This window comes from Episyrphus balteatus, chromosome 1 (genome assembly GCF_945859705.1).
Source record: "Episyrphus balteatus chromosome 1, idEpiBalt1.1, whole genome shotgun sequence".
NCBI lineage: Eukaryota > Metazoa > Arthropoda > Insecta > Diptera > Syrphidae > Episyrphus > Episyrphus balteatus.
In genome coordinates, this window is record NC_079134.1 from 53,296,586 (window position 1) to 53,313,051 (window position 16,466).

General features: G+C 29.7%; 1 protein-coding gene across 3 annotated transcripts in view; it reads right to left on the reverse strand.

Moving 5' to 3' along the window:
- Window positions 1-16,466, reverse strand: part of LOC129920768 (E3 ubiquitin-protein ligase RBBP6) — a 39,554-nt gene that overhangs the window by 22,120 nt on the left and 968 nt on the right. For all 3 annotated transcript variants that reach the window (XM_056002348.1, XM_056002346.1, XM_056002347.1), the window contains one exon: window positions 2,171-2,552. In XM_056002348.1, coding sequence (XP_055858323.1) covers window positions 2,171-2,373 — 203 coding nt within the window. In that variant the 5' untranslated portion in view covers window positions 2,374-2,552. The remainder of the gene's footprint in view (window positions 1-2,170; window positions 2,553-16,466) is intronic.

Here is a 16,466-nt window from a genome sequence, read left to right on the forward strand (position 1 = left end):
CTCAACTTGAGCATTGCCTTGAGAAAATATTTTTCTCAATCAAACTCACATTGAAATTTGACTGATTTGAGTAAACTGTCATCTAAAATAAATATAAAAATACATTTTTAGCTGACAGTTTACGTAAATTAGTCAAATTTCTTTGTGAGTTTGATTGAGTAAAATATTTTCTCAAGTCAATGCTCAAGTTGAGAAAAATCTTAACTTGAGTAAGGACTATGAATTCCGCTCTTATACTTTTTTTTTGCAAAAAAAAATTTCACAAAATTTTAACGAGTGTACTTTTTGATGTGGATAGAGAGAGTTTGACCTGTCAAATTTCAAATAATGGCTTGAAGTTCCTGAAATTTCGTATATGTTGGTTTTGCCTGATAAACTAAAGAATCGCGTTCATAAAACTTTCTAATTATTTTCGATTCTACGATTTCTAGCAAGGGGGCCATTTTATCTTGGGGTGCCATTTAAGGCCACTTTCCCCTATGAAACTGACGATAGGATCTTTTAAAACTACCGTCCATTGAGTAGCGTACCTATACGTTATAATTTATTGGACTTGCTTGTATCAACAGTTCTGTACGTTTTTTTTTCGGTATAAATTATAATCGTCCGCCATGTGTACGATTCTTTGTAAAAATCTCAAATACCAAAAATCTCGAAAAAAAAATTTTTATCTAGAATGTTAAAATCTCGAACGAACAAAAATCTCGAAAGACTATGGCCCGTATGCATAAAAAATAGTAAATACTAGCAATATGAAATTAATAAGTTTAAACTAGGTTTGATATGCACAAAATGTGGATAAAAAACTTTCATACTTTACAATTTTTCAAGTAAAAGCATTTACTATTTTTTATGCATATGACCTTATATCTAGAAAAAAATCTCGAAAACAAAAAACGAATTCTAGATTTTGTTCAATACCTGTTTAAAGAGTTTAAACTGAAATAAAAGGCAATGCATTTTCAGTTCCATAAACAAGATATTTTTCTTTTCCATATTTTCAAATTTATATCAAAAAAATAATATTTCGTCGGTTCAATGGAAAAACTCACTTGCAAGTTATAGCATAAAGAAACTACTAATATAACAAAAACTTATGAATGCATTTTAAGACTTGAGTTGTACGCAAGACTTTAGGTATCCATATCCAACATAGCTCCTTTCTTCCTATATTTGTAACAATTTCATTAACTTTCATTATAACTATGTATAACCTATGCGCTCACGTTGTGATAACAAACGATCTCAAGGAACACTTAATTCAGGTACATGGTGTCCAAATCACGAAATTTGTGTGCGATCGCTTAATTCAACGTTTGCTCTCTATAGTACCCATCAATAGAAAAAGATGGATCTAATGATCGATTGTTAAAATATTGAGCGACCTGGGTTCTGTTTTTTAAAGTTTAATAGAATGTTTAATGCCTCTGGTAATGACTTTGGTAAATTGAAGGTCCTTCCATTCTTGCAAATCAATTCTCTTTCATGGTTTATCGACATGTTGTCCCATTAATACATTTGTTAATTAATGGTTTAAAAGAGTGCAATGCTTGCACTTTAACTTTTAAATAACTTCCAAATGTCTCCGATAAGTACTACAAGATTTGTACTTCCCATACATAAAATTGAAAGACCTTTCCAAAAATCATTTTTATGCTATATTCATATATAGGTCATCATCATGGGTGAATTCTACAAAAATTTGTCATATATCAACATTCATGGCGTTTTTAATCTTCGTTGGCAACACCTACTACAAAACATAGATATTTGTCTAAACTAAATCATTATCAGGGTTTATCTTGACATTTTTAGTGTAACTTATAGTTTTTTCACATGTTATGTATCAATAATTCGGCAAACCAACTGCTGTTTTTAACATTGTATTTTATTAAAATCTATACAAATACTTTCACAATCTTTTTCATTCGTAAGCCATCTGCTGTAGTCACAACTCACAAGACAGTAGTGACTATAGCTGTATAATTAAAAAGCAATTATTTACCCAGAATATATGAATTTATGGAAAATTTATAAATAATTTATAACAAGGTGCTACTTTAATCAAACTGAAAATTCTAAGTAAGACCAAACACGCGAAGGATATAAGTGTAACAAACTAATTTCCCTAAAAAAAAAAATAAATAAACATTTCTATCGATTCACTTACCACATGTCCTTGAGACCACCCAATGAAAAACTATTTCGTCTACCCTGGCCATCTTTTGAGCTTTTGTTAATCTGCCAAAATCTCAATCGTTTGTGATTATCGTCTTCATAAAATGGATTTAAATGCTCCGGGTAGTTGTAGACCGATACTTGACTTGTCGAACGTCCGTTTCTGACAACCATCAAGTCACCGTTAACACTCATTGTGTCCGGTGCACTTTTGTATTTTTTTTTCTTTTCTATTCAATATGAGTCTTCTCTGCCTCTGTTTTGGTTTTGTTTGTTTACTTTTGTTGAGAAAAATGCCTTTGTTGTGGAATTCGCGCTTTTTCCGTTCATATGAATGGACTGTTTTTTAATCAGCTTTTTATTCAGTTATCAACCTGCAAGTGTAAATAATGCAAAAAATGTCTATTAATGGAATGGAGTGCAATGTTGCATTAAGTAAAATACAAGCAAATCCTAACGAAACCAGAACAATTTCAAAAAAATAAATCCATTCACGTAACCAGAAACGAGGTATAACTACGAAAAAGAAGATAAATCTAAATATCTTGAAGTGGGTTATCGTAATCGTATCCGCATCGCTAAGTTTTCAGTCAATTGGCGCGAAACTAGATGAATAAGTCCAGGCAGTACAAAAAATATATTTCAATCTAAGGCCATAGCAAACAATATTTCTCGAGGGGAGTAGGGAGGGTTACTTTTACTTTATTAAGAAGAAATCACACAATAAGACATTCAATAACTGATAAACCACATAATTGACACAACACCGCCCAAAGTCTTCTATTTAAGCATCTAAAAGCTTTATATAAATAATGCACGAAATTATCTTTTTTTAAATCGTTACGATTTATTGGGTTTTGTTAACGTATGCTCTGGAAATATTAAAAGTATGTATTTTAGTCAAAATTAGGCTCAATTTTAATAATTTCATTTGGTCAAAAATTAGTTCCGTCAGAAACCGTCTAAGTTACAAATTTCTATGTGGAATAACGTATACTTTACATAAATATTCACAATAATTTTATTTAGTTAATTAACATTTGATTGAAAATATATATAACTATTTCACATTTTTTTTTTTATAAAATAAAAATATCCGAAGTCCATCTTCAATAGTTATAATTGACGACCGACTTTAACGTGTGCTACCATGCAATTGTTCAGGGTTTATTCTTCTTCTGATTGCAATTAATTTGCATTGTTGATCGCAAATTGATGCGACACAGAAATATCGTTGTTTTGCACTGCGATGACGCTTGATGGGAGACAGTATCGTTGTTACGTTTATTGTTTAACAATTTAGTTACTTCCGTAGATTTTTGTTCAATAAAGAAGCACAATGACATCAAGTGAACTTAACAAGAGTCATTTTTTGGATACTTATTTTCTTTGCAGTCTAAAGGTTTCACACTAACGGGTATTCCATAGAAAAGTAGTTTTGGTACCTATTTGAGTATTTTAAGAATTTTGTTTTTTTTTTTTTTTGTAAGTCTTTACATTCTTACTGACTCAGTTTGCAAAAGCGTTTTTAACATTTCTTCAACATTGCGTGTTCGTCTACGTCCATCTGAAACTTTTGCGAAAAGTCGCATATAATAAAATGGCGGAAAGACCTTGATTTATCTGCGGGTTAGGATAACACTTGTCCCAATCCTGCGAAAAGTGATTTGAAATATCAACAAAACCCAATTTAAAACCTTTAACTAAATCACGTGCCTTCTTTTTGTAAAACTTATTGAATGAATTCAAGACATGCTTGTTTTGAAATTAAGGGCACAAAAGTCCACTATATTTATCTGCATTTCTGTGCATAAAATCGATAAAGTAAATAAGGCAATGCGAAAGGCGTTTTTTGTTGTAATTTGAGCTTTGGGCGAACACAAGTTCAAATTTTTGATTAAATTAAATTTGAAAAAATTAAAGGAAATAAAAGCATTATATCATTATTTCCGGCAAAATTCAACATTGTTTTTAAGATTCTTTAGAGTTCACTACATTGACCTAAATAGTGAAAAAGTACAAAAGTGAAAGTTTTATTTGAAGAGCTGAAAAACAAAATAAAAGTACTTAATTGTTTATATTTTTTATTTAGGCACATATATTAAAAAAAAAATAAACAAACAAATTTTCACTCTCGTTTTATTTTTAGTTCAAGTTTCTAACTGTACCCTACAACAACGTGCCATTGCCTTTGCTCTAAATTCCATAAAACAAAACTGAATCGATGCCAATTTAATCGTAACCATTGCTAATTTCTTATTTCAAGGTTTAACCTTTGATTTGAAACACCAACGAGCAACGACACTAGAAAGTTTGATTGTTTTTTTTTTTTAATTTTATTTTAGGACAAATTTAATTTTCGTGTCAGAAATAAATTTAGCGATGTTTTAGATCAAAACCAATATGATAAAGTTGTAATATCTGTACCTAAATTGAAATACATATTGATTTTTCTTGAAATTTTTACTAGAAGTTTTGTATCCATTTCTATAGCCCATATTTGACTTAAAACTTACAAAAAATAGAAATAGACATGAATTCCATAAAATAAAACAAATTTATGAATATTTTGTACTTTGTACGTATTTGTAGTAATAATTTTCACTAGAAATGATCAATGCAGTAAACTATTTTTATTCTTTAATCAAAAGCTTATCATGTTTTTTTTTTTTAAATTATTTCCCTAAATTATGAACAATCTTATCAACTATTTGATAATATTAAGTACTGGAAGTTCAGGGATGATTATGTTTAAATAATTTCATCATTTACAATTTACTTAATTAATTTGTTTTTACTTCAACTCACATAATGTAAAGTCGTAAGTTTAATGACCTTTATAAATTGTAGCTAGATCTGAAGGAGTGACAAATTTCTTACATCTTCCGAGGAAACCTAAGCAATTCGCAGAGTTTTTGGCGAAATCGAATAAATGCTTATTCCACAAAAGGTGGCTTGTTGGAGGTTGTAAAAGATTCGTCTTTTTTAGGAACAGGTTGAAAAAATGCTGTATCAGAAATCAGAGACGAAATCAGATGAAAAAGCTAACTCAGTAATTTTGCCAGCCTAGAAGAACACCTTTTTAAAAAGATGGGAGGGATACTATCTGGGCCAGCGGATTTGTGTATGTCAAGGTCTTTCAGGACTCTTTCTACTTTACGAGTGCGAAAGTAGATTCGTCCCATAGAATCCTGTCACTCTCGTATATGGGAGGAATCATGAGTAGAGTTAGAAAAAAGCTAACAAAGGGAAGAAAACAAGCTTTTTTTTACAAAATATTTTTACTACCAGTGGTAGTGTTTTACGCCTTAATTTTCGATTCTGCAATAAATTGGTTCGTCGAATATTCGTGTTTCTGCTGTTTAAGCTTTTTCCGGTATTCCTCCAGAACCAAAGTTTACCTCTTTAACTCTAATAATCTCTTTGCATTTTGAACGAAACCATTCATTCTCTATTTTCCCAAAAGCTAGAAGGCTTCATTCTCTATTTTCCCAAAAGCTAGAAGGCTTAGAAACTTATGATTTTAAGTACCTATTTGATAAGGAATCAGTAGGGTGCAACTTATTTTTATCAGTAAGTTTTTAGTTAAGTTCTGAGTTCTGACAAAAATAATACTGGATATTAGAGATGCCGCGAACATTGATTTGGCCGAATACCGAATATTCGGCCACGCTCCTCGGTCGGATACCGAATATTCGGCCGCCGAACATTCGGCCAAGGATACTCAGAAAAAAACGTTGGTAATTTCAATTTAGATGTGGCTTAAAAAATTATTGTAACAATGAATAACTGAACTACTTTTAGGATAAATGCCTGAACACACTACCTACTACTGCAAGGCTAGACATCTAAAATCGAATTGCATATGAGGACTTTTTCGAGGCAGGAATAGTCCTACGAAGATAAAGGTAATCGTTTACTACACAACAAATGCGAAACAAATAGTTTTCATTCACCACAACTTGCCTTTAGTAGAATATAAGTACTAAAATTACAATTTTTTAATAATCCCACATTTTGGTATAATGTCTTTTTTCTTCTCCATTTGGAATACCAGAAAAATAGGCCGAATACCAAATAGTGGCCGAATGTTTGCGGCATCTCTACTGAATATGTTTTTTTACCGACTTCCAAAAAGAAGGCGGTATTCAATTCGTCTGCATTTTTTTTTTATCTTTGTTACCTCATTACTTTGGACTGAGTGAACCAATTTTGATAATTCTTTTTGTATTGGGAAGCTAGTGCCTGTAGTGTGGTCCCATTTCTGGCTATATATTTATTTTTATTTATTTAGTACAGCTAAATACTAGCTTCAATTTACATGAATTTACAAATTTTAACAAAACATTATAATAAGGTATAAATTACAAAATCGAGTAAAAATTTGATTGAAATTTAGGAGATAAATTAAGTGATAGGTCAAATAAATTATGAAATCTATTATTGAAAACATTAAATAAACTGAACATTACATATAAAGGAGAAAAACGTTCGTAATTGGTACGATAGTTTGAGATTAATATACTATTGGGGACATTTCTGAAATTGCGTTTAGGAATAGGTATAATATATATGTATGTATCAATGAGAAAACCATAAAACCCAGTTTCGATCCAGTCGGTTTTGTTTTTTTTTTTGATAAAAATGATTATTTAAGTCCAAATTTTGACTGCGAAAAGAAGTAGGTACATTTATTTCAAAAACCATTGCATCGAATAACCTCATTTAAAATAAAGTCTTTTGTATCTATTACTTTTTCCGTCATAAAAATAAGAATAAATTAATTAAACATTATTTTCAAATGAAAAATTTATAAATCTGAGCAATATAAAAAGTTATCAACATTCGCAATCTCATAAGATAACCCTTCTCCTAAAAATTTAGACTATAATTAATTTGATTAAATTAAAAATATGTACAATTTGTTTATTGATAATTATAATCTAAAATTCATCTATCAAGACAAATTTTGTAATTTTCTTGTGATTAAACACAAAAACCCCTCCTGCCGTTGCCTTTAACTTTTTACTAAGTAAAAAAGCTTGAGATCTATGATCTATTTGCGTCTGATTAGCCCACTTTACATGATTTGCGTTTTTTTGTATACATTATTTTATTATACATGTATACATAGACATACACTTGTACACAGAGTTGGGTAATCGAATCGTTAATTACATTACATGTAATTACAGGGTAATTGCATTGTAATCGAATTACTTTCCCATTACAATGGAAATGTAATTCGAAATGCAATTACAATTAAATTACCGTGTAATTTTATTGTAATTACATTATGAAATTACAAAAGTAATTGCATTGTAATTAAATATTTTGGAATTTTTAAGTAATTATATTGTAATTGAAACTCTGAAATTAATTTCTAAATTAAATTAAACATTTTATTTTAGTCAAATGAAACAAAATCATTCAATAAATTAATTAATATTAGCTGTGTTTTATTATTCCCGTGATCTAGATCAGATCATTTTATTTGTTAGCTATACAATAACAAAGCAAGATCCTGCTTTTTTTTGTAAGAGAAATGAAAACAATATGATTTGATCTGGATCACGAGAATAATAAGACACAGCAATTATCATATTACGCGAAAAGTTACAGTAAAATTACTGGTAATTTATTATTGCTTTAAGCAAAACAAACTTTTCAAAGTTTGTGTCCGATAACTTATTTCACCGCAGCGCATTTATTATGCCCGCAATTGAAGAAAATCTTTCAATGGGAGCGACGACGGTTGAAGTATTGTGTTGTACATCAGGAACAATGGCTTTGCAACTTGCTACATGCAATTTCCCACATGCAACTTGGCACATGCAACACATGGAACTTGCAACATGCAACTTGCCACATGCAACTTGCCACATGCAACTTGCCACATGCAACTTGCCACATGCAACTTGCCACATGCAACTTGCCACATGCAACTTGCCACATGCAACTTGCCACATGAAACTTGCCACATGCAACTTGCTACATGGAACTTGCAACTACATGGAACTTGCAACTTGCCACATACTATATCTCGGAATTTTGAAAAAAATGAAAAATTTTTTTTTGATGCCCAAAGGTAGCGGGGACTCCAACCTACATTTGGGTACAACTCCTATCCCTGTAGGTGCACGCGTTTTCAAACCGGGAGAACTTAAAGGTCAAACAAAAGTGAAGCCCGATTCTGAAAAAATAGGCATGATGCGGTGGTTTAAAATGGAAGATGATTTTTTAAAAATCTGACAATGTGCAAAGCGTAGGCCCATGACACAAGCTATCATTTGGCATCACTCCCAAAAATTGCTCTCAAGCGGTTAAGCTTCGCGGAGCGTTGAAAGGTTCGGGGATTTTTCGAAAAAAAATTTTACCCCAACTTTCAAACGCAGTTATCTCGGAATTTTGAACAAAAACCAAAAAACGGATTATACCACTATTGGGTAGCTGAGAATATAACCTTTCATATGGCACCACCCCCATGTCTCTAGGTCAAAGCGTTCAGCTCCCAGAAGCTTTTTCGCGCCCCCAACTTCCAACGGCTATATATCGGAATTTTGAAGAAAAAAAATGAATACAAAATTTTTGATGCCCAAAGGTAGCGGGGACTCTAACCTACATTTGGTTACAACTCCCATCCCTGTAGGTCCACCCTTTACATGTGGCATGTGGCATAGTTTTTCTTTGAAATGTTGAAGGTTTAGATTTTGGTTTTATTTTGTTTTTAAAATATAATTACTTTAAAATTACAATTTTAATTACAATGCAATTACTTTTGTAATTTCATCGTTTTAATTACAATAAAATTACACGGTAATTTAATTGTAATTGCATTTCGAATTACATTTCCATTGTAATGGGAAAGTAATTCGATTACAATGCAATTACTCCACTAGTAATTGCATTGTAATTAATTAGTAATTAATTACAAATGTAATGATTACTCCCCAACTCTGCTTGTACATTATGCCTACAGAGGCTTTTTGAATCTTTTTTAATTTTGCATGTTCATCGATTTCAAAGTAAAGCATTTGCGCTCATTTGGAACAAAACAACAAAAAAAAAAGAAATTAAAATGAAGAGAATAATTGGCAATGTGCCTCGCATAACTAATTTTCGTTTTAAACTCAGAAGCAGATAGGCATTTTTAATATGCAAATATAAACACCGACAAGATACAACAAACATACATACATGTTCAATCGAGCATGTTCGAAATGCACTTGAAAAGAGCTTTCGAATTTATTGAGAAATAAGACTACGTCTACGTACTGTCTTCGATGTTAACGATGATGTTTACTTCTGCTGACTTATGAAACTGATTCTATTTTTGGTTTGAAGTAAAATACAATTATTGTTGAGATAATTGTGTACTGTAATTATTATTTTTAGAATTAACCTAATGTTTCTATCCGTTATTCACTTCAATCAAATTGCTCGCAAATATTGGTAAACAGAATTGGAGTTAACTTAAAGGCAAGATTACGATAACTTGTCTATGATGTCTCCTATAGTTTTTGCGAAAATTGAAATTAAAAAAAGTAGTTTTTGTCAGGTTTTTATTATTTAACAGTTTTTGATAATTTTGACTGTTGGCACTAACAGTTCCACCATCACTTGGGACCTTGGGAACTTTGAGATTTTAACTATTTTTTAGATATTATGTCCCGCTCGAGCAAATTCGTTGCTCTGCTTATAAGTTAGGGTATGTTAACTGTTAAGTCGTCAAGTAGGCGTCGAAGTCCCCATTTCGAAAACCCTTTATAATATATGGGGTTTTCTTTCGGTTACATTTTCAAAAATGTAAAAAATACCCGAATTTTAAGATTTTGACAAAACAATATATTTTCTTGACTCTCTAAGGCCCAATCTATTCACTCTCCACTATATTTAAAGGCTCCATTAAAAATTATAAAACTGTCAAATCGCATACAAATTTTAAAATTTCCCTTTTTTAATGACGACTTTAAATTTAATGGAGTGTGAATAAATCAGGATACGTGAGCAAATAAAACGAAAATATTGATTTTTTTAAAACTAAAGGACAAAAAATGCAAAAAAAAATCGTGATTTTTAGTGTTAAGTGATTATAGATAAACCATTTGTTAACCTTCCAGGGTCTTTTTGCTTGACTCATCTACGATTTTGTCTAGAGTGCAATATTAGTCAACAAACCAAAAACCATAATATCTACTTAAACTATCAATACCTCAACAACGAATCACTTTACAGAAAATTTTTAATCTTACATTTGAGCTCAATTAAGAAAAGCTATCAAAATAGTCCTTTAAACGGTTATTTTACAGCTATTTTATAACCAAGGCTGATAAGATAAAAAAAGACTTAATTTATTAAACTTCGATGTGCCTGAAATAAACCTACTAATTAATAGATCTATTCATGACTTTTTCTGTGTAGAGGGATTGAACTATTGAGATGAAATAAAACACCACATTTTTGCAGTTGTAAATGCCTTACCTTACACACTTCTAATCATCACTATTTCATGCATGAAATAGTGATTAAAATTGAGCAAAACCAAATTCAATTGAGTTTATTTGAGCATTTTTGTTAATAAAATCGTTTGAATTTAATATAAATCAAAGAATCAATTAAAATTTTTCAAAATATGGTAGGTACTGGGTAGGTTTGAATTTTTTTTTGCAACAACTTTGCAGATAGGGCGTTACTATTGAACAATTTTTTTCTAAGATTATATACCCAAAATCACCCTTTTAATTTTAATTAGCTTATTACTAGACACCCTTTATAAGTAGGTACTTTGAATTACATGAACAAGTAGGTACGTGCGCAGTCGTGCATTTTATTTTATTTTTAAAATAATTTGTTAGACATATTAAAGTAAAATCTTGTTCTCATACTCATACAACTTTTATTTTTAAAAATTAACGTTTTCGGGAATAACAATTCCCATCTTCAGATTGTATAGCAAAAATTAAAAATTATTTAAATAATTTTGTCAATAAAATCTAAACATAATTTTTTTTTTTAAAGTTTCATAAAAATAATTTTATAAAGGTTATAAACAAAAAATATAATAAAATAAAATAAAATAAATGCATCTAGATTTTATTGACAAAATTATTTAAATAATTTTTAATTTTGGGAATTGTTATTCCCGAAAAAAGTTAATTGTTAAAAATAAATGTTGTATGAGTTGTTAAAGAAGATTATCTTTTTATCTTTAATATTGAAACTCATACAGTTCCTGAACGTATTTTGTACGTTTAATTAATTTTTAGACATAGTTAAAAATATTTTTTACAATTGCTTTTCGAATTCAGTAATTTAATAATTTAACAAGTTTAAATTTATCCTATAAAATTTGCTCATTCTATGCCTCTCTAATTTTGCTTAATTTAAGTTAATTATTTTGAATACAAAAATACTAGATTTGGTTTGTTTATACATTGTAGGTATCTACACTGTTGAAAAAAAAAATTTAGCAAAATATTTGTTAAATACACGTTACCTATTCATAATTGAACGTCTCTTGCCTTCTAACCTAGCTTATTTTTAATCTACCTACCGATGATAACCTAAATTATATTGTTGATTCAATGCTTCACATATACCTAAAATTTAATTGTAGGTACTCGTATGTAGGTGCAGATACAACAAAAGTATAACAAGTATAACAAGAGACGCTGTATTGTTGCCAAGTAAATTGAATAATTAATAAGTTTCAATTGCTGGTGGACAATCTTTTAATTATCGTGATGAGATACTTTTTTTTTCTTAAGGGAAATTGACATTGGCATTGGAATTCTCATTTTCTACGCCATTATTCAAATAGTTGCTAGATAATTATGAGTTAAAATGAGTTTAATAAAATATAAAAAAACATGTGAATTGTTTCTCATTTTACAATTAAATTGTACAGATCCATTAGTTTTTAAAAACTAAACAAGAAGAACTATTGGTTAAGGTACCTACATATTAATAGTAAGTAGGAAGTGTAAGCACCTGCTTAAACTTTGCTAGAATAAATATTAATAACTATAAGTGGCTGATCATGGATATGTACGAGCTAGTAAACACTATGATGCAGGAGTCACCGAAGAGTTTCCAATCTAGGTCGGGACTTAAACCACTTTCAAATATAACGACTCAAATACATATAGTAAGATAAACCAAATAGTCTAAGAGCCCACAGCAAATTTTGGCAGTGGAAGTATAACCAGAATGTGAGTATGCAGTTTTATAGCCTTATGTATTCTAATAAAGAATTCGAGAGTCTGGCAGCTTTAAATCGCGGCTTTATATTGTTTTCAGGGGGTTGAAAAATGTGAGTTTACCAATTCGTATAAGAAGGCTAAATTCACACTATTTCATTTTTTTTAATACGGAAACTGGTGCTTTGTCATTTATTTTAAGCCTGACATCAATCTTGACGATGCGATTAATAGAACTCAATATATAAGCTTTTTAAGCGGCTATGTTTTGGAGACTTTTTTGTTTAATATTTTGTTTGTTGTCCAGAATTCAAAACTCTCCAAGAAAAGAGCTGATATGGTTAGTTAAAAAAGCTTATATCTTAATTTCCATTTGTCGTATCACCGAAATTGAGGTATTGAGGCTTAAGGGAAATGACAGAGCATCATTCCTTATATTCAGAATATTAATTTTTGATTATTAGCCTACCAATTTTGTGAAGCAGTAAAGTGGGAGAGTTGTGACTAGTGGTCCCATTCGAGATAATGGAGAAGAAAAAAATTATTAAATTTTCATGAAAACTGCTCTAACAATATTGTCATTGCAAAATGCTAACAAAACTCATATGAAGACGAAACGGTTCTATATTGTGATCTAGTTTTTGTTCATTATTATAAATACACTTTTTAATCATTAGACCAGTGCCGATGCCTTCAAAAACATTAAAAAGTACAAAAAAATCATAGTAGGATGAAACCCATTGGAAAAGGAGGAGAATATGATAAGAATGAAAGGAAAAATAAATTACGGGCGAGCCGAGTTCGGGAAGTGGGTGGGTTGAGTTTTTAATGGTAAAAAATGGTATATCTCGATTTCCGGCAAAACTACAAATCCTATAGAAAAAAGTTGTATGGCAAAGTTGTAGGTAATAAAAAGATCTACAACTTTTGAATAAACAATTTTTCACATAACCTCAAAAATTATGTGAAAAATTAAAAAAAACGAGTTTTTGGTTTTTTATTTTTATCTTTTTCAAAAAACAAACATTTTTCTACGAAATCTGGTGAAAACTTACCTTATTATGTCCCAAATACACTGTAATTTATTTGATTTAAAATATTAATTTTTTCACCTTATTTTGACTTAATACCAAAAAAACACCCTAATTTTCAATCGAAAATTCACGTGTCAAAATATCAGCTTTTTTCAAAAAGTCGGTGGGCATTTCGTTCGTTAAAATGTCTATTTTCTGATGGTGTAAAAAAAATTTTACATTAGTATACTATAGAACATGTTCTAGTAAAATTCAAAAAATGAAAAAAGCTTGAATTCAAAAAAAAATTTATATCATTGTTTACAATTTTGGCCTATTTATTCAAATTTACACTTTAATTACTCAAAAAACGTAAGATTTCATGTAACATTGATTAATCTTACGTTTTTTGAGTAATTAAAGTGTAAATTTGAATAAATAGGCCAAAATTGTAAACAATGATAAAAATTTTTTTTTGAATTCAAGCTTTTTTCATTTTTTGAATTTTACTCGAACATGTTCTATAGTATACTAATGTAAAATTTTTTTTACACCATCAGAAAATAGACATTTTAACGAACGAAATGCCCACCGACTTTTTGAAAAAAGCTGATATTTTGACACGTGAATTTTCGATTGAAAATTAGGGTGTTTTTTTGGTATTAAGTCAAAATAAGGTGAAAAAATTAATATTTTAAATCAAATAAATTACAGTGTATTTGGGACATAATAAGGTAAGTTTTCACCAAATTTTGTAGAAAAAAACATTTTTTTTGAAAAAGATAAAAACAAAAAACCAAAAACACGGTTTTTTGAATTTTTCACATAATTTTTGAGGTTATGTGAAAAAATTGTTAGTATATAAGTTGTAGATCTTTTTATTACCTACAACTTTGTGATACAACTTTTTTCCATAGGACTTGTAGTTTTGCCGGAAATCGAGATATACCATTTTTTACCATTAAAAACTCAACCCACCCACTTCCCGAACTCGGCTCGCCCGTAATTTATTTTTCCTTTAATTATCATCATATTCACCTCCTTTTCCAATGGGTTTCATTCTACTATGATTTTTTTTGGTTTCAAAAATTATCGACCCTGGTCTACATATTTTGCACACAGCTAGAAAAAAAACAATCCAAACATTAAGATTTAAATTTAATATGCAGACCTTAATTTAGTTTTAAGGTTATGTATGTCAAAAAGATTAGTGCTTCATAATTTATTTGATAACAATTTGATAACTCATACTTATAGAAATATATTTTCTTAGCAATGAAAGCAGCCGCTGTCTTCATAGTTTTGTTGACGCATCATTTTTTTTAACAAAAGCAAAGCAGTATCATTATCACATTTTGTACAAATCAAACTTTTTTAGCAATACTTTAACTTGCAGAACTTATCAGGTTTGTCTTTTTTTATTGAACGAAAGCTTCAAAATTTCAATAGAAACACTAAAAATAAAATAAAATTATAGGTGCAAACAAATTTGTGACGGCATAATAGATAATATGTAGTAAGTATCAAATAATATCCCACATACACCCCCGAGCACTATGGTATTTTAATATAAGGTGTCCCGTAAAATTTAAGGAGTGATTTTTGGGTATATTCTAAGAAAAAAAAAACTCCAAATTTGGTAGGTACATCAATTTTCGATGATTTAAGAAAATACCAACTTCATTATACCATGACCCACGCTGACTGTTAATGCTTATTTTTCCTTTAATACTAATACTTTTGTAACTACGTTTAAATAATGTTGTTATCTTTTTTCATTAATTAGATATTATATATTTAAACTATTGCAAAACCTCCATTAATTAATATTCGCAATGAAATCCATGCATACATACAAAACCAAAAATACATACATATTTGTTACAGTTTCACTATAATTAAAAATTATAAAAAAAATATTCTTTGTTATGTCAGGGTTTTAAGTATGTTCCCTTCAAGTCGACTTTATAAATTATACCACTGTATTGCCAGAAATTTTGATTTCCTCCTATTCGATTCAAGGAAAAATTATCTGCAGAATTTTGCAGAATGAATTTAAAATGAGCTCTAGGTGACCATTTGTGCGCTCTTTTTCTAACAATAGTTAACTATTGTTAACTATCGTTAACTTTTGTCGTTCCTAAACTACAAAATAGTTACGATTTGTAACTATTTGACAGTAAAACTCATTTTCAATATGGCGGTGAAATTTAACTGACGGAATTATTTTAAGGCATCTTTTATGAGATTTGACATATAAGTTATCTTCATAACTCCATAACTTTAAAAGTCGAAGTTTTGTTATTTTATTTTGGACTTTTGGCCAGTTTTTTAGTGTAAATCCCCTTTTTGCTATACCTAAATATTTCCAGACCATATGATAATATTTGACAAGAATAATACTTTCGAATTTCTCGTTCCCTCTTCACTTTATTATAGAAAAAATTAAAAATAAAAAAAAAACAGGTAGGTATCTAACTGAATACACTCCATTTCAACTATTTAAATGAAAGCTTCTTTTCATATCAAGTACTGATAAGAAAAGCTATGTTCATTGCTTTACTTCACAATCAACCGGCTTATTCAAAAACCTCGGCAGTTGGCAATTTTTTTTTTTTTTTTTTAATAACTTAATTTTCATAATGCATCATCGACACCAGGTATAAATAAACATTGTTATTATAAAAGAGCTTAAATAACCCATAATCGGCTATTTTCCACCTAAAATGAATCAGTTACGAATACACACTTCAATTTATTGAAAACCAAAATCGAACAAAAAAAAAAAAACAAAAGTTCATTATAAAATCCAATAGCTACGTAAGGTATGTAGGTATGAGTGTGTTTAGTGTCGGCAGGGGGTAGCAATCGATTAGTGTCGCTGGCCTGGCATTGACCATCACACAAGTTTACTACTAGTTTCTGTTTATACTCTTTGCACAGGTGACACATTCTCACTTAAGGTAGGTAATTAAAATGAAACAACCTCTGACAATGGCAACAACAACATTTTAGCACTGGAAACTTCGCACACAACCATTTTTATGCACTTTTTTGTTTTTCAAAAACTCGATTT